This window comes from Gymnodraco acuticeps, unplaced genomic scaffold (genome assembly GCF_902827175.1).
Source record: "Gymnodraco acuticeps unplaced genomic scaffold, fGymAcu1.1, whole genome shotgun sequence".
NCBI classification, from domain to species: Eukaryota; Metazoa; Chordata; class Actinopteri; order Perciformes; family Bathydraconidae; genus Gymnodraco; species Gymnodraco acuticeps.
Genome location: NW_022990271.1, coordinates 3,414,093 through 3,434,023, shown reverse-complemented (window position 1 = coordinate 3,434,023; position 19,931 = coordinate 3,414,093). Strand labels below are relative to the sequence as shown.

The 19,931-nt window shown below is 39.8% G+C and overlaps 1 protein-coding gene across 1 annotated transcript; it reads left to right on the top strand.

Moving 5' to 3' along the window:
- The first annotated feature begins 1,961 nt into the window (after positions 1 to 1,961).
- On the top strand, positions 1,962 to 19,232 carry lingo1b (leucine rich repeat and Ig domain containing 1b). The gene is made up of 2 exons (XM_034220930.1): positions 1,962 to 2,318; positions 15,728 to 19,232. The coding sequence occupies exons 1-2, from the start codon at positions 2,307 to 2,309 to the stop codon at positions 17,585 to 17,587; spliced, it is 1,872 nt and encodes a 623-aa protein (XP_034076821.1). The 5' UTR covers positions 1,962 to 2,306; the 3' UTR covers positions 17,588 to 19,232.
- Positions 19,233 to 19,931: the final 699 nt, after the last annotated feature.

The following is a 19,931-nucleotide window of genomic DNA, read 5'->3' as shown; positions in this document are numbered from 1 at the left end:
CACGCACAGTGTGACTATACCAAAATGAAAGCATCATTATACACATGTTGTGACTGCAGTAATGAAATGGTTGTAGTTGGGGGGAAAAACACATCCAATAAACAGTTAACAAAATTAATGACTGGAGGGAGCAGAATGCTGAGAGAATGGTGCATTGGCTCCGTGAACCCAGAACACGGTTTCATTTTGTTGATGCAGATGGTGTTTTTACTGCTAAGTCAAGTATTTAACAGGCTCAGGCGCAAACCCCCCAAAACACATTATAAGCTCAGGGACAGATGTTTACAAGTGTTCTTGAAGTTTTGTGCTCATGGGCAGTATTCACATTTAGTTGGTGTTTCAAGTGTGTTGGGTTTAAAGGGGCAGTTAATCATCCGGCAAAAAGCCCCCACAGAGGAGCATGTGGTAGTTATAATATATATGTTCCTGCATCAACAGCTGCATGATTATATTATTTTGGATGTACAGTACTGATGCGGGCCAACAATCTAATACACACTGTAAATAAGGCACACATTAAAAGAAAGCAATCCCAAAATGTGAAGCTTTTAATGGGATGAATGGGCTGCAAACATACCCGTAGGAGCCAAGGTTCACCTCTAGATGCTATTCTAAATCCACCCTGCATAAAGCTGCATTGCATAAGTGCACACATTAACTATGGGAAAAAGAGCGCTTGCATTTTTTATTAAATCAACCATCTTTGTTGATGGGATTGACTTTTGTACCATTAAATGCAAACACAATTGTATTTTTCCAACTGTCTCAGGCACAAATCATGGGCTGTGAGTCACACGGTTCTGTCCGCCCTGATCTGCTGACACAGAAAGAGGAGAATTCATAGTGCCATTGAATGTAAATGAACATGTCATGAATCAGCTGTCCAATCTCTTGTAATTGACATAGTAGGCATGGCCCCATTCAAACGTAAAAATGAGATGAATTCCTCCCGCTCCATGTCGGGCGGCTCTTATCCTTGGTCTCATTCATTCAAATTTCACTCACATTTCATCTGCTTTTATTTCTTACATAAGGCATAACTCATCTCTTTTAGATTAGCTTCTAGTTGGCCAAATGAGCCATAAATATATTTGATGTTGTATAGGTGTAGAGTGCTTCCCCTTTTCCAGCTGCCTGAATATTTCTCTTCCTCTCCATGTTTTATTGTGAGGCCGAAATGTGCCTCTACTGGATGTGTCTTCAGCTCTGTGTACTGCTGTTTGTCCAACAGATTTAGTAGAAAAGCAGAGGTATGCGTCATAAGTTGATCTACATTTTTTTAAATGAATCTCTTATAAATTAAAAGAAAAATTTATAAAATAAGATGTAGATGTCTCTCGGTAAGGTACTCTGTGGCCAGGAGCCTTTCATGTCCACCACCACTCTATTAAATCCTCAGCCCCCTAATCTTCCATAAACACTCCCTGACTACGGAGCTTCCTTGGCATTGCCAGCATGTGTGTGCCAGCCCCATATACCCATTAGCACCGTTAAGCCTGTGCGTCTCCCCCCCAGCCCCCACTCCTCACAGCAAAGGTGAGTGATGATTACCTCATGCATCACTACGGGTGGCGTTAATCCTCGAACTCTGGAAATAAATCTTTAAAACGGAATAAACGTCTCCATCCTGATCCACTACAGTCTCAGGTTGTTTGTCATTACCAGCAAAGGCTTGCAAACTGCACAAATTCAATTTGCTGTTTATCCCTCTATCACTCACTCCTCCCCTTTATAACCCCACATCACCTCCTTTCTTCTCTCACCACACAAACATACACCCGTTTGATTGCTTTCCCTCTCCCCCACGGCAGCCAGCAGCTAACCAGATCATTCCAATCCCTCCATAAATAGGAAACTACAGGAAACAAATATCTGAGCTGCCAGTGCAATCAGGGAACATTTCTCTCCATTTCTTTTCAACTCTTCTCTCTGGATGAGTGCTGCTGTGTGCCTCTCATTCTCCCAGCACACTGCAGCTCCTCCCTCCACCTCTCTCATCAGCTGCCCCTCCCTCTCCCCTCTCTGTCGCTGTTAGGTGCAGCATGTATGCGAGCGTGTGTGAGCCAGCAGAGCTGCCTGTGTGTTTACATGTCAGCCTATCAGTGCTGCCGGATTTAGCTCATCTGGAGAGGAACGAGGCTTCTCTCAAATGCCCCTCAGACAAGGGGGATTCTCAGCGCTGCATACATCCCTCTTCCCCCGTCTGAATCCAGCCTGTCGTGAATCCTGCATCCCTGTCTCCATGCTTTCGGAGGCATTTTGAATTTCCTTGGCAACATGGAGCTGCCTGAATTAGAATTCTCTGCATGACAGTCCTGGTAAGTACTCGGTCTCTATGGTGGGCTTTGAGCGCTGAGGCATTGGATCAGATTTATTATGGTGCAGTGGTGGGGCCAGAGGATCGCCAGGGAGCAAATTAATGACAGAAATAAAACTGTGTATCGAAGGCAAATGATAGGGATGGAGAGAGGGAATATTATTCACAGAGGAGGGCTCCAGATCTTATTTGTGCTTTGTCATCCAGATGGCTTTCATTTCGCTGCGTGCTTTGAAAACTGGGTTTGTATTTAGGGAACACACACATGCATGTATCATTTTGAACTTACAGTATGTGCTGTTGCTTGTATATGTGTTAGTGGTATAAATACAGGTATATGCTATAAATATTATATTGCATATGTGTGCATGGATGCATGAAAACACACCTATGTCCAGCCTTTTTCACATCAGAAGGTGTGAGGCTGATTAAGAGTGTGTCTGTTTTTGTGTCGTCCCCCCCAGGGTGGTTGACGACGCTTCCTCGCCTGCCCTCATTAACATTCATCTTCCTTCAAAAATGCCAGTAAACTCATCTAGCCTCACACTTATTCATTCTCAGCTGCCTTTTTGCTCTTGGCTATTTTCCACTGGGTATGAAGGAATCTATGCAGGTGTTAGATTTGCCACAGGTTAGATGGATGGGTGGCAGTGGGGGGTGATTGGTAGAGTGGGTGTGGGGAATGATGCCCAATGATTATTTATGCGGGCCAAGTAAACGGTCTCTCGTAGTTTAATTTATATTGCTTGTTATATTTGCATTTTTATAATCATGGCTGCAACGCTCCAGCAGGCTGACAGCGATGAGAGGACTCTTCCTCTCTCTCTTTTTTTTTTGTATAACTGCACAGTAACAACCTCTGCAAACCACAGAGCCCTGGCAGTGTCTGAGTGAAGGGTCTGCTCTTCACGTCAAGGCTTTATGAGCTAAACAAAGCTCCTAATTGGAGCCCTGTAATCAGGTTATGACAGCTGATTATAATCTCTTCTCTTTTTTGGACTTAATAATGCCTGTCAGTGTGTGTGCGCGTCTTCAAAGCACTCAACAACATTTCCATCAGAGTGAAATGAGCGAGGCATGTTGATTTCTGATTACATTTGATGATTAAAATTAACTCATTGTTATTGGACAATCTGCATATTGTCTCTTTGTTCTCTTCACATTTTTCATCTTGTGCTGCATTTATGGACATATTATAGCTGTATTTCAAATTGTAATATTTAATATTTTAATCACACTGATATCCGATGCTAATGGCTGTGTTATCTCAACATATTTTAGCATTACCACAATATTTAACCTGCTTTTCTCCATTAAAGCTAATGGGGATCTACACAAAAAGCACTGAAATGATCTGCATATAAAGATATTGCAGGTTTGCTTACACAAAGTTACTCAATTACAGTACGCATTCAGCAGAATATTATTGGAATCACATATTGGAATCATACTCGGGCTGCACGATTTGGGGGAATAATCTAATTGCGATTTTTCTCACAGATATTGCGATTGCGATTCGCGATATTTGTTTTTAAGCGACCCAACGGAAGTTTATTGTAAGGAAGGTCGTATCAATGTGCTCCCGTCTCTAGCACCCTCGCAGCCCGAGCTACGAGTGAACGAACTAAACTTACATGAAACTTCTGTTGGGTTGCTTTAAAGTCAAGCTTCAGTTTAAGATTCACCCTGTAATAGAAACACGTGATGGAGCATTACTAACCTGACTCAGATGGTTTGTTTCACCAAACCATCTAGGAAAGCTCCATTAGAAGCCATTTGGAAAGGGCAAGCACTTTCAAAAATACTTGGCAGGTGATTGGATCAATCTGTCTATCACCTTCTATCATGGGCCACTTCTGATTGGTTAGCAATGGCTGGTACATGTGGAGCACAGCACTTCTGATTGGTGTGGATGACTGACACACAAGAAGAACAAAATACAAAAAATAAAATAAAAATCGCAGGCTTTGCGATTTGATAATTGCATCATTTAAAATCCACGATTTCGATTTAAAATCGATTAATTGTTCAGTCCTAAATCATACAGTATTTCTTCACCAACTATTGAGCTGCTAATTGCTATTATATGTTCACAAGGTAGACAGCAACTCTGTTTATCTGCCATGAGTTCCTTGGCAGGTAGAATATAATGGGATTCAGTTTTTTATTTATTGAAAACCTGTTGTGGCTTGAATCCACGCTGATAAGAACCTTTAAAGTGACTAAAACAGTGAAGTTGCAAAATACTTAAAAAAGCACAAAGATGAGAACTGCAGGTGATGGCTTTCTGTGGGTTCATTACTACGAGGGCACCCTTTCACATACAATGTGATCAATAGACAAATATCTAGTTTAGCAGCTTTAATGAGTAGAGCACAGTAGAGCTTAGTGTAAAATCATTTTGCCTAGCAACCATTTGGAGCACTTCTAGATGTTCTGATGATCAATGATAAGCTATTAAGCAACTACTAACATGTAAGGATGGGGTCAATTTAAACAACAAATTGCTTTGGTTTTGCACAAAAAACTGACAGTACATGACAGTTCCATGTAGGACTAGCCTAATGGGTCAAATGTAAGTTCTAAGCATCATTATAACTTGGAAAATCTCATTTTAAATATAAATTTGAATGCTGAGCAACTTATTTTTGGATGTCTTTTCACTGTGTTCAAGGACAGTATTTCTGCAGTTGCTAGATAAAGTCCTACTTATATATGACTTATATTAGTATTAGTTACACTATTAGTAGAATAGGATACCAGTGATGGTTACATATAGTTTCCAACTCGTTCCGGACAAATATTTTCAATATGTCCGGGGCGATGTAAAGTCTAAAAGTACAAATGTATTGAAATGAATATATATATATTTCCAAATTGACAACATGTCTTAGCGTAAATGTTCTGTTGGCACTAAGCCTTTAGAAAACAACATTTTTAGGTTGGTCACCTAACTGGAAGACACAAACCGACAAATTATATTCATGAAGCTGATTTACTAAGACTAAACTCATTCAAGATGATCAATCACAAATTAAAGATTTTCTTCAAGGATTTCTTAGGTCGATGAAAGAATAAAATATGACTACAGAGATTTGAAGCTTCTCTCAAAAACCTCAAAAAGAGTCAGATGTAAAAATAAATGACATTCAGTCTGAGTAAATGTCAAACACATTGAAATGCTCTTAGTTGAAGTGCCTGTTGTTTGGGTTCCTTTGAAGAAGAAAAAAAAGGAACATACAGTAAGCCCCAGAATCCTTTGAGCCTGATGCATTTGTGTGCATGCAATAGGCCTTGTACAGTAATAACATAATCATCCAGAAACATTGGAGCAAAGTGGGCTTGTGCTAAAGGATCCTGAGCAGTTCTGACCTTCATGCTCCTCATAGAAGGTTTACACTTGAAAAATAATAAGAACATTGAAATATGGTCTTAATTCATTCCAAAAATCTCAAACCTCGAAAGGTTCTCTTAGTTACCCGATATATTGCAAATCTATTCAAATGCAACTGACAAAATGTGTATGATCACTTACGAGTGTTTGTAATACATTGATATTACATTAATTAAGCCAATGCATTTACACTTAATACTGTTGAGCCTATGCTCCAGTTTATTCCATCCCTAATAAAACAGCTACACAATCAAAGCAGCGCTGCTTTTTCACAGCGCTTTGTTCCATACTGTCATATGCTAAATATTCTGTGACATAGTGATCGACATAACACTGAACAATAGCCAATGTCATCACAGTAGGATCACATGTTGATCATCACAGCCAAAGTAATTTGTTTACAGGTGGATTAAGGTTATTTCAGTTAGAACTGAATAATAGTATAGCTTACTTATCCCATGTTGGAGGAAGTTACAAATAGCAACATTTGTGGAAAACTCAAGAAGAGAGTATATTCACTTGAAAGCAGATTGTTTTGCTTCAGAGTTCATTACACCATATGCTCAATGTAAGAAAAACTGCATGATGAATAATGTCAGATTCATCTGTGGATTTTGTACGGTCTCTTGTGATTCCTTTCTCCTCATGTTTGAATTTAGCTTCCTAATAAAAGCACATTTCATGTATAGCTAAAATCAGGGCAGTGTGGCACATAACAGTTCATTTGTGATACCCCAGAAAGAAGTGATGTATAAAGTAACCTGAAAACATCTAGGGTGTTACTATTGAAGCATTCTGTGAAACAAGATCCATCTGGAATCCAGATGCTGCCACATACTGGGTAACATCAGCCACCTTGAAAAGGAGCCGGTGAGACTGGATGTGGTGAGGCTGGCAGATCCCATGTTTGTACAGTGTCTGCTGTATGGCGAGGTGGCACACGCTGGCAGATCCGTCACAGGATATTCACATTTTCGTTCTACAAATGTATTCAGAAGGTCACAGTCCGGCTGTTCTGCAGCAGCCTTCCTCATTTAAATGTAATAATAGCACCTTTATGCTAAATATGAGACAGTCAGGGGCTGATAGGATGGAGCAAAGCTCCATGTGCAAGCTCCTGGCTGGAGTCATGCTCTGGCACTATCAGAGCCTTTAATAATATACAATGGATGTGATCACAGTGGAACGACTGTCCCCTCCCATTCATCATCTGTCTGCTCGTCTCATTCTTTTGTTTGGTGGGTATTTATATTATAACTGGACACCAGAGGTCTGGTTCCTTTCACTTGAAAGAAAGAAGATGATGACTGATTGCCTTGTCTTTCTGTATTCTTAAACTGTAATGACTGGGGCAGCAAGTAATTAGGCCTTTGGAATCTATATGCCAGTTTGTTCCATATCAGAACCAAGGCCGATGCGTTCAATCATAGAAACTGAACTTGGGTGTGGAATTGTAAACCCGCTGTTAAAAAGAATGGTCTATGTTTTTTATTAACCGTAACAAATGGCCAAGCCACACAACCTTCATATTTGTACTGTAGCGGGTGATCATTTGGTGTGAACATCTCTATTGAGCCTGCTATAAAGGGCTGTTAGAGGCTTGTCGGAGGTACAATTTCCTTTAGCATGGCATTTAGCTCTTTCTTTCTCATTCCAAGTGCAAAACATTTTATATTCCCTGATGGTGAGTAGGGGATAAAGGTTTGTGTAATTTCTGGCTTATCCTACTTGACTTTCCAGAGGAATGGGTGTTAATGAGGAGAGGAGCCTCTTTTGTAGTTTTACTGGAAGACTTTGTCAATGAACAAAGAAACATGTTAAATGTATTGCACGTTTTTACCCAGGGCCTGTTTACCAATATTTTAAAGTGTATAGGGATCATTTCACCATTTTAACATCTCCTCATGTGTCTGACTAATCCTGTAAATGAGTCCAATAGGACGAAAATATCTCAACATCTTTAATTGGATCTCAAATGTAATAATAAATAATGCAATGTAAAATAAAAATGTATTTGGCTTGCAAATGTAACCTCCATTCAGCAATATCTTCTGAATCAACACTAAATCAAATGAGTGTAAAAAGGGTTATTAGTGCTGCTGATCTAGTGAATAGCCCCGTCTGCCGCTCTGAGCCGCTTCCTGTTAATAGTTTTGGTTCACCAGCCCGTCTTGTTGAGTCCCTCTGGCTCTCACTGACCCCCTATATACAACCGTGGGCAGCTGTTCAAAAGCTTCTAGCTCAAAAGCTCCCACACACTGATTGTACTCTACTGGCCCAGTGTGAACTGGTAGAGTAGGAGTCGAATGCATGGTAAAGACGGCCGAACATACATTTAGCAAACCAAGGGAGAGCTTTTTTTTTCACCAGTTGTAAGACCAAACAAGTGCTAAAACGAAAGTGACTGCTGGACCATTTCTCACACGGCCGAGCAAGTTCTGCAGAGTGCAATACATTAGTTAGCAAACTACACAGTTCTCTCAAGCTGTGGCTCTTGACCCCTAAAAGACTTAATCCACTTTTAGTTTGAAAAACAAAACCAACACATTTTCAAAACAGTTTTTCATTAGTTAATACAAAGAGCCATTGAAAATACCATCAAATCGCACAATAAGAGTTTTGCAATGCTTGTAATGTTCTGCTTGGTTCTTACCCCTTATATTACCCTTATATGCTATGCTTTTAAATATACCCACCATGGGCTTGTGAAACATGGACTCATATTTTAAACTCACCAAATGATCTTAAGCTTTTTCATTTTAAGAAGTTATTAGTCATACAGAATCCTATAATGATGGTTACATGTTTTCACAGCCATCTACAGTATAAACTTAGCTACAGGTGTTACAGGTGTATAGCCAGCCAATGAGTACGAGCATTTTCAAGTTCCCTGTCAACATTTACTTAAAGTTCAGCATTTTGAGCCATTCGGAGTTATGTGCATTGTGATTATTATTTTTAGAATAGCTTGTCAAGTCAAGCCACATACAACTTGAAGTCAACAGATGCAAAAATTATGGTTTGTGTCAAATACAACAAAGAGAGAAAATAAACACAGAACTCCAAGGCACCCAGGGTTCGCTGTGTAGTAAACGCTTTTATTCAAGCATCGCTGACACCCACTTGTTTTCCGCTGGAGTCTTCTTCAGGGCGGGATACGTAGGTGTCAGCTCAGAACTTGAGTACATAGGATTTCCTCTTTTGTTTTTCTACATGCCTCCAGCCATTAACTCCAAACAGCAACTTTGTTTGCCGAGTGTGATGTTTTAAAATGATTGTTTTCCCGCTTAAACAACACAAATATTTTGATAACGCTCCAATTTTGTTTGCTTTATTAATTGTTCCGAAACACAATGGTGGTACGGATCTAAAATGTTTGGATTAAGAGCCTCTCTCTGTATGGCAGAGGTTGCTTCGAGGGGTTTACGGATTCTTGTGGCATATTTCAAATTGAGGAACTTTGATAATACACTCACAGCAGGGGGCAGGGACTGATCAGAGCTTACATTCACATCCATCAAAAATAAGAACACATTGCACCACCATGAAGGCAAGATAGCAGAACACACTTTGATGAAGTAAATAAAGCATTATGTTTTGGATTAGAATGTTGTAATGTCCTACTTTTGTTGTGGTATAAGAAACCAAAAGTTGTTTGTTGCACCTATAACAGCCAACAACGTGTAGCAAGTTTGGTATTGCATTTTTTATGGGGGTTTTCGCAGTGTGTCTCTATTTTAGTTTTTTGCGGTGATCCACGTCAGTTCTTTAATCTAGTGCTGCATTTCCAGCCAATCATGAGGGGCCTTTTTTTACAGCAGACATTTTGAGTTGTTGAAGAAGGAAAGTTTTTATTTGTAAATACTGATCCTAACACTGAAGCAGTTAAATGTAATGCAGCCATCATCAACATTTGTGCTTTTTCTGCTTACCTTTAACATGCTTTCCGTATAAAAGACCTGATCATATTATATTAAAATGTGTGGAGCAAGCTGACCCGAGCACCTTTGTTGTTTTAAGAAATGTTGTGGCAGCTAATGACATAAAGGTGAGGCAATCACAACAAAGGATCAAAGAACTTGTTTTAGGTGCACTAGAAAAGATGGAGGATCAAATTGAAGTCTCATCCACTGACCACACAGGAGATGAAAGGAGCCTTCTGATCTTCAAGCTGGTTATTTCCAGATCAGTAGTAAAGATGATGAACATGAGAGGAGGATGCAATGCTCGCTGACTTGCTATTGGCCAGAAACCTTGGGTTGCCTTTGAACATTGCACAAGTACTGTGGAGGCGCATACACAGTATGCAAACTTAACATTAGGCCCCTACATGAGTCAAACATGAACAACTATCCTTCAAAAGCTCATACACAGCATGCTGAGCCTTGAAATAGGTAGCAAAGCTCATGCAGAGAAAATATCCCTTTAAATATGTGTTTATGAAATTCCAAAAACAGCTTTTCATGTGATGGTCCTAATCGCTTAAAAAAGTATTACATTCCAATAAAAGCATACAACTGGTTTAGCAAGCTTTCAACACCAGCAGCCCTGAGACCTGTGGTTCCTGACTGGGTGAATGCAGTGTTGATCAGAGTGCAGTAAATGTACTTTGAGATAGACAGAATCAAATGGAGCCCCTCATGGAGACTGTTGTTTTCACTTCCATTGACCACAGGGATGTTTAGGTAAGGAACACGTTTCCTATCATCAACTACTCTGTGTCTTCTAGTATCTTAGAGACCATTGATCTACAGTCTCACCTGTCAAACTGAAAACTATCCAGCATGAATGGCAAAGCTTCAGTATCTCCCTCAGTTTCTTAGATAAGCCCCCTTTTTGCATTGGTTCTTTTCCACTCTGCTCCACATCACCTCAAGATAACTCAGACCAACACTTTCATGGCTGAGCCTTGAACTAGTAGTTGTTTTGATGTTTATGCAGCTGCTGCTAAACTTAAATAGTTCCTAGTTAAATCAGTCCAGACCTTCATCTCGTCTCCCTACCTTCTCTGCGCTTATATCATCTTAGGTCCAGTATCATTATTATTGTATGTGGACATATTTCACTGTGGCCCAGAGCTCTGCAGGTGTACACCTCTCAACCTTTAAAGCTTATTGTAACTGCTTCTCGAGAACCCGAAAAACACTTTTTACAAAAACACTTTTGCACATTTGCAATACATGCGACCACATACAGACATGGATCCAGACACACACCCAGTCTCACAAGTACTTGACCTCCATGCCAAACTTTAGACTCCTAGGGCGAAAACTGTGGCCTCCAAATTATGGGGACATATTAGTTGGCTGACCGACCAACACCGCAGTCTTTAGAGCTGCTTGACGCAGATAAAAGCATTCGGAATACCAGTGGAAATCAGTTGTACTCCAAACAATTGTCTAGCTACCAAACATTTATAATCCTGGATTATAAAACACAAGGTGTTATGAGCAGGTTTGTTTTAAAATAGGACCGTCAAAGAACTACAGTATGATCATTGACTCTCTGTTATGGAGATAAACAAACTGACAAAAGCAATTACATGTTGTCTAACATTTTCATTTTTGCATGAATACCTTCATGAAGTAGTTTTGGTGCTTTTGCTCGTCCTCCACATTGATCACTATAATTACGGATTCCTCTAGTCTCTCTTGACAACATCTTTGTCCAAAATAAGTAGGCCATAGGTCTGGGAACGTTCTGTGCAGCCTTTGTGGCTGAGAGCCCTGCTAACTGCTGTCAAAAAGAAAGATCGTGAGCTTGCTGACCCCATGCAGGTGTGTTTCTGCATCTCAACAGGAGCAGTTCCCATGCACTGAACCATGTTGTCCTTCGCTAAGCATTTGATGCTGGCATGGGGAGCTTCAGGCCATGCTGTTACTTTGTTAGGGTTTCAGGGGTTGTTACCTTTATCTTTGGCTTCCATGGAGGATTTGTTTTCATGGGATTTCTCATATTTGACTGCGTATTCCTCTGGAGAATGCAGATTAACTGGCAATACACTTCTAAAAGAGTCTATTTTTACCAAGCAAGTATTTGTTGTAACATAATACAGGGAAACATGGCTTAGGAGGTAATCGGAAGGTTCCTAGTTTGATCCCTGGCTCCTCCAGAGAGTGTGGAAGTGTCCTTGAGCAAGACAATGTAATCCTAACCGCTTATTATTATAGCAGCATTCTTTTTTAATTTCGTTACTGATGGAATGGAATGGCATATGTTTGTTATTTGGCTACCATCTTAATATTTCCAATGCAATCAAACATTTACACCTATGCGTCAGAAAGCACAGAAAATACATTGCATACAGAAATCACATACTGCAGGAAGGGAGACTTGTCCACTCTGATCTACCACAAACATTGCAATTTGTACACAGCAAACACTGTTTCCTTGTTTGTTTGCTTTTAGACTTTGAAATGTTTGCTTTACATTTGTCAGTTGAACACAAACACACCAGTGGAATCAATCGTCATCTCTTACATCCTACACATATTTGCTTGCAAATTTGTAGATGTCGCTCCCTCTTTGTTTCATCCTCTATTCCCTAAACAGTGGCAGAATAATGAAAGTTGCAAGCTGGAGAAATGTTTTCTTCTCTACAACAAGCCTAATGTGTAATAGACTGGTTAATGGGCTCATTGTTTAGGACTGTAATAAAGAACATGGAAGCTTGAAGTAAAGAAACAAATTAAATAAGACTTTGTTGGTAAGAAAAGCCTTTGGGGAAATGTTGGACAGCACCAATGACTGAAAACATGTGTGAAATGTAAAAGAGAAATTATGGATTGTATATGTTTGACTCACTTGAGGATATTGAGATTTGAAATAGACACTGTAACCTCAAACTATAGTTGACCCCAAATACATTGGAGCTGTTTTCACGTTGCCAAATGGTGTTTCTCACAGATCAAAAGTAAGATCCTTTCACCTACATTTCAGATTTTGTTCAGTCACAAATGCAGACCCTGCTACAAACGTTTATATTATTGAATAGCAATAAAAAGCGTTTGTCAGCTATGGAAAAGATTCATGCAAATAGACACATCCTCTGAGCACAATTTGCATGTGCATCAATCAAAACAAAAAGCTGAATTATTTATTATATCAAGGGAAATACTCTGAAACTCAAGCTGCATTGATGATTCATGACAGCGGTCACAAGTTGAAACTATCCAGCAGGGACATAGCAGACAAATAAAGTGAATAGAGAACTGAGTTACAATGCTAATTGGTTTGCAACTAACAACAGAGCTTTGTATTCAATTTCCTTTTGAGTAAATCATTTTTCATGAATTTCTCATGTTATCTTGTCTGCCTCCCATATGAGAGGATCAACCATCTCTTTTTTAAAAAGTCCAAGTTCCAGCTTTAATGTAAACATCCTTCCAACATTAAGCTGCAACATAAATGTACTTAATAGTACCTGAAAACACCCGTAGGGCATGAATGCACCACTGCGTATAGCTAATTTGTCTAGATGCTGCCTGCCGTTTTCAATGACCCATTAGCAGAGCACGGCTCTCTTCGGTTTGCCCGGCATCAAACAGCAAGGCACCGTAAGAGAGGAGGTGCAGGGTTTCAAGACAACAAGAGACTAATGGTGAGCCGAGAGCTGCTTTTGAGAGAAGACTGACAGGGTGAGAGGTCCACAGAGAAAAGGCAAGCATTCATAGGAGAGAAAAATACTTGTCTACTCATATTCCTCCCATTCACAATCAAATGAAAAAAATCAAAACAAATCATGGTGGGCACAAAGAATGCATGGAACAATAGAACAAAGGGTATAAATGTCCTTCGCTTTAAAAAGATACTTCAAGCCACACTCTCAAAGTAAAGACTATGAGCACTGTACCTGAGGTAGTAAATGAAAGGATACATTTCTTTATTCAGAAATGCAGCTCAAGGTCAAAACTAAGTGGTGATACAACAAGCAGCTCTGAGCTGTGAGGCCAGATTACACAGATAGTACCCTGCCCTTACCACACGCTGAATCATAAATCATGCATAGTATTTTGGTAAGAAAATCACCACCGCATTTGCTTGTTTCCGATTATCAAGGACATCAGTGAGCCTCATCTTCATTCATATGCCTGACTTGACAAGATAAAAATCACATTATGTGTCAAACAGATAAGCATGTTGCCCCGTGTTCTGCATCGAGTATCTTTGTAATATTTCATTTCACTCCGAGCTTCAGCATCTGCCACAACACATCAAAGTTAAATGTGTGCTTGTCTCTTTTGAATAATATTTTATGGTCCAATATTTTTGGACCAGTCCACGTTATCCATCGGAGAATTCACATGATTAATGAAAGACGGAGTGGGAGGTTACGATGGAGCTACTGATAGACACTTGTATTGAGTCAGACTGCTTCCTACAATGCACTATACTCACTGGACCGACGTGTCCGACATATGCAGCCGACCGAAATGAAAGCTTCTGCAGGAAGGCAAAATGGAAGCTGCAATTACTGTTCCATTGGAACTACTCAGAACACAGTCCAATTACTTTAATTCACTGTGAGTGATGTTTAATTTGTGTTTGTGCAATAAAAGCAGGATCATTCTAATCTTCACTATCGAGTTTACATTTTTATAAAGCGAGGTAGACAGCCTGAGAGATCCTAAAAAGCACTACACTGATAATTTGAAGCACTCTTACCAAAACGCTTTTGTGGTGTATGAGTTACAGATCAAATACGCAGTGGCTATTCAGTTCCCACGTATGACAGCCTGATGAATATGGGGAGATTGTACCATCATAAAACAAAATCCTGTTTGAAATGTAAAATAAATATTGCTTCACGGCCATAGACTGTATATATTCACGGCACAGTTTTTTGTTAAATATTTGTATTTATTGTGGAACTATTTCGATTTTGTCAAGCAATATAAATATACTAGTGAATCACATAAGACTGTTTTGCTTTGTTATTGAGGAATTGAGATCGTTTGTCAAAGTAAAGACAAATGAGGCTCTTCTGAGAATGTGTCCCACAGAAATAGCTGCAACTGAAATCACAAGATTGATGCGAGAAGTAGAGCTTGAAGGTTTTAGCAAGTTAAAGTTCCCCTGGGTCAAAATCAAAGAGGGGTTTAAAGATCTCTGACAAGTTCCTCCCTCATTCCATGTATCACCGCGTGGCAGCAAACTCTGCTTTATATAACTGCTAGGTCAACAGCGGCATGGGATGAGGTCATTTTGCATACATTTCAGATAGTCATATAAAAAGATATACCATGGCATGTTTAGATGTTAATTAAAAATGGTTTGTACAGTATGAGCAAAGACATTCTTTCACTGAAATTGGCACACTGTACTTGTTTACAGTATACTCAGAGTTCAGAAGCACAGCAGGGTGATTGTCTTTTGTGACCAAGCTATTTTATTGATTTCATTTCTAGTGAGCAATGCCACCATAGTAACATGCTATGCAAAGACAGGGGTGGGGCCAGTTATATCTTTGTAAGTGGAGAAAAAATGCAATTTTCAATGACTTTGCAAAAATAGACCCGGTTTTATGTTTTAAGAAATGTATTTAGCTCATAGTGTATGTTAGGTTAGGTTGAGAAAAGAGCTTATGGGTTATAATGCTAGACGAATCATTTTTAAAAATAGTTTATTATCCTTAAAATATTTAATTGCAGTTATGATTTGTTAAGAAACACACAGTATTTACAAGATATTTGAGTGGTACGAGAAGAAAATAACTCAACACTTAAAATGCAATATATTCTAGTTCTAGTCAAATCCGTCTAAAAATGGAAACCTCGTCAGTAAATAAACCTTTTATACTTCCTAAAAACAGGTTTCAACGCTTTTCAGTTGGAATTAATCACAACAATATTTAGGAAAAAAAGCTGATTTTGTTTTCTAATAAATGTTAAAAATCTTTTTTCTAATGTTTATTTTTGTTCCATTTAGAGGACAGAATGACTTTTATCAAAATTGTCAGAGGCATTTGTGTACCACCAGTCCTCTCCACTAACTCCCCTTTTACCATGTCTCCACAGGTACGCAATAGGATGGTGTTTGGCGAGGCAGGAGGGCACAGCTACTTGGTGGCATGCTGGCAGCCCATCCTGATCCTCATGCTGGGCACCGTCCTCTCCGGCTCCACCACCGGTTGCCCCTCCCGATGTGACTGCAACGGTCAGGAGCGTTCAGTCGCGTGCAATCGACGGAGACTGGCAACTCTTCCTGAGGGCATCCCCACAGAGACTAGGCTGCTAGACCTTAGCAAGAACCGTCTGAAAACACTGGGGACCGAGGAGTTCATTAATTACCCTCAACTGGAGGAGCTGCAACTCAACGAAAACATTATTTCGTCCATTGAACCAGGAGCTTTTGGCAATCTCAATAACCTTCGAACTCTAGGTTTGCGTAACAACCAGCTAAAGCTCATTCAGCTGGGGGTGTTCACAGGCCTGACCAACCTCACCCAGCTTGATATAAGTGAAAACAAAATTGTCATTCTGCTCGACTACATGTTCCAGGAGCTCTACAACCTGAGGGCTCTGGAGGTAGGCGACAATGACCTGGTATTCATCTCACCCCGATCATTTCATGGCCTAAGCAACCTTGAAAGCCTCAACATTGAGGGGCGCAATCTGGCCTCAGTGCCCACTGATGCCCTGAGCCATCTGCATAACATCTTGTCACTTCAATTACGCTATCTCAACGTCACTGTCATGAGGGATTACTCCTTTAAAAGGCTCTATCGACTCAGAGTGCTGGAGATTTCTCAAATGCCTGCCTTGGATACCATGACCGCAAAATGCTTGTATGGACTCAACCTCACATCATTGTCCATCACAAACTGTAATCTTACGGTCATCCCCTACCAAGCCATCAGTCACCTAAGGCATCTCCGGTTTTTAAATCTGTCTTTCAATCCCATTCATACCGTGGAGGGAAACAAACTGTTCAATCTGCAGAAGCTCCAAGCTTTTCATTTGGCCGGTGGAAGATTAGCTGCCATTGAACCCTACTCATTCCGAGGGCTCAACCACCTCCGTGTACTCAATGTGTCCAGCAACAGCCTGAACACCCTAGAGGAGTCTGTCTTCCACTCAGTGGGAAACCTGGAGACTCTGGCTTTGTATGACAACCCGTTGGCCTGTGACTGTCGCCTGCTCTGGGTCTTTCGCCGGCGGTGGAGGCTCAACTTTAACAGACAACAGCCCGTGTGTGCATCACCTGACGTTGTTCAAGGGAAAGAGTTCAAAGATTTCCCAGACATTCTCCCATCCGACTATTTCATCTGCCAGAAATCAAAGATAATGGATTATAAGGTTCAAGTAAGCCATGTAGATGAAGGAACTACGGTTCATTTCGCTTGCAAAGCTGAGGGAAATCCAGGCCCTGTGATAATGTGGCTGTCCCCTAAGAAGAATTACATCACTACCAAATCTGCGGTGTCAAGACTTTCTGTGTCTAATGAGGGCACACTGGAGGTGCGTTACGCCCAAATCCAAGACAACGGCACCTACTTGTGCATTGCAAGCAATGCAGCAGGCAATGACACCAAAGCTGCTAACCTTTTTGTGCATAGCTACTCCCCCAATTGGCCCCAACAGTCAAATAAGTCATTTGCCTTCATTTCCAACCAGCCAAGCGATGAAGGCGCTAATGTGACCCGGGCCACCATTCCATTTCCATTTGACGTTAAGACACTTATAATTGCAACCACCATGGGATTTATCTCTTTCCTTGGAGTTGTTCTCTTCTGTCTTGTAATATTATTCCTCTGGAGTCGTGGGAAAAACAATATCAAGTCGAGTATAGAGGTTGAATATGTGCCACGTAAAGAGGAACCAGAGGAGGCCAGTCCAACTGAGGAACCCATACAATTCAACATGAAGATCATGTGAACCTCAAATGGAGAAGCTTACAAACAGCAGTCGGGATTCATACCACCTTTGCTTCAAATATGTACTCAGTTAGTGAGCAATATAAATTGCACAGCAGCAAACGCATCTTGACAAAAGACCCTTGAATCTTTCTTTTTTTTTTTACTACAGGGACTGAAACTTTAAAAGCAAATGTTGAACTTCAAATATTCAAATTTCTGTATATATGTATTGGCAATACTTTATCAGTATGTTAACATGCACTCAACAACATATTCCTTTGTCAAACAAAATGATGGAAATAGCACATGGATCACAGTAGATGGATTGTCAAAAAATGATATGTGGGTTTGTGTCTGGAAGGATGTGGACATTAGTCTGCAGATACGATCTAATTATGAGCACACAATAAGAGAAAGATATTTTTGTTATGATCTTGTGTCGCTATTATAATGTACAAAGCACAATAACCGATGAGAACCTAAGTTCAGTTGCTTAATACAAATGTGAAAGGAATTTTTGCCATTTAATTTAGTCCCATCATAAGCAATTGATAAGTATGACATGAGTATCATATCTATTTTCAAAAGATAAATAGCAAAAGATAACAGGTTGATAATAAAGTTATTTTGTGAGAGAATATATATGTACTTTCAATGAAGAAGTCATGAAATTGCCAAGATCAACGTTAAACTTTGAGAAAGAAAAAATCTGCATTGCAAGATCGCATATTTGGAAATAAGTTTGTAATGTTGAGCAAATAATTACTTGTTATTTAAGAAAATATCTGTTAAAAACAATATGATGGTGGATTAGAAGGACACTTTCTAACCACCCTGCAGGTCTTTTAGAGCAGTAAATGATGCCTTTAACATCATTATTTTGTGTTCTGATTTTGTTCCCTTCAACTTGCGCATGTTGAAAAAAGACATGTGACAGTAGAGTTTCCCCATTATGTCATAGGCAAGCCTTTTGGTCCATAGGGTTTACATTTGACTGTCTATCAGTTAAATAAGTGTGCATGTTAACACACTGAAGAAAATAAATAAGCCAGTACGTGATTTTCTCCTTTCTGCCAACAAAGGAAGTGTTTCATTAAATGTATTAACATACATATTCAGCTATACATATTCTTTCTGTATTTCATTATGTTCTTGTACAATATGATATGGCACAAATGTAATGCTTTTAATGGCTGTGAGTTCTGAACATATTACCATCCAAAGAGCAGATTACATATTGATGTTTTTTTTATGTGACCAAACCAGAATGAGTGTTACAGCTCTTCAAAGTACCTTTGAAAATCATCAGATTAACAATTTATCATCAAGTGCAACAAACATAATTTGTTTACTGATTTGGCAGCTCAATAAGCGTAAGAACTCCGAGTCCTGCGGTTAAATTGTCACCAGTGCATCAATAAAAACGCTGACATTATTCAATTGTTGTTTTAAGTAACCCATTTTCCAGCTTTCAGCTGAGCAATACCCAATGTGTAAGGGGTAACATTGAGTTTAATGCCTCATAGGGATTTTATGTTGTCTAATTAATTTCACAGTCAAGGCCTGCTCTGAAGATAATGTGTTCATTAACTCTTAAAATGCTTGTTTAAAAAAAAGGGATGGGCAGATGAAAATTCTATTAAAATAAATACGATTTTATACTACCGGGGTGCTTATTTAATGCTAATTTAGTATAGAATGTGACGATGCGTTTATCATCTCTAAGTTATGTTTACTCCTGTGCTGCAAGTAATAACCACAGAGCTCATTGCTTTAAATACAGAGGCTCAAAATGAAGCACACTTCATTGAATACCAATGAAATACTCATATTACCGATGAATGTTAAAGGTCCCATCATGTCATGCTTTTCTGGTTATTACCTGTCCCCTTGTGTGTTATGAAGGTTTTTTTGCATGTAAACGGTCTGCAGAGTCACGAACCCTCAAAGTACACCCTGTAGCGAGTAAAACTCTAACACAGAAAAGACCTGTCTATGCTGCCCCAGAACGCCTCGTTGGAGATTTCTCATTTTCCATTTGTTTCTTCCGGGATACCGCATGACATCATGCGGTTCCAAAATGGACCAATCCGCGGAGCTCCTCACACACCAGGAGGGGTGGGGACCTTTAGCGTACATTTTCAACTAACAGGGAGTCCCCTGGTTGGTAATAGACGAGTTGGGATCGCGGAGAAATGCTCTCCGCAGACCCATTCTCACAGCGTTTATAAACCTTTTTCTTACTCAATATCAAGCCACACTTATTGTTTTTACTTAGGCTGTGAGTGTTTGTGTGTGCTCAGGATGAGTTTCGCGCTGTCCCGCTGTATCGCCGACCCAGAAACCACACCAGTAAGCCAGCT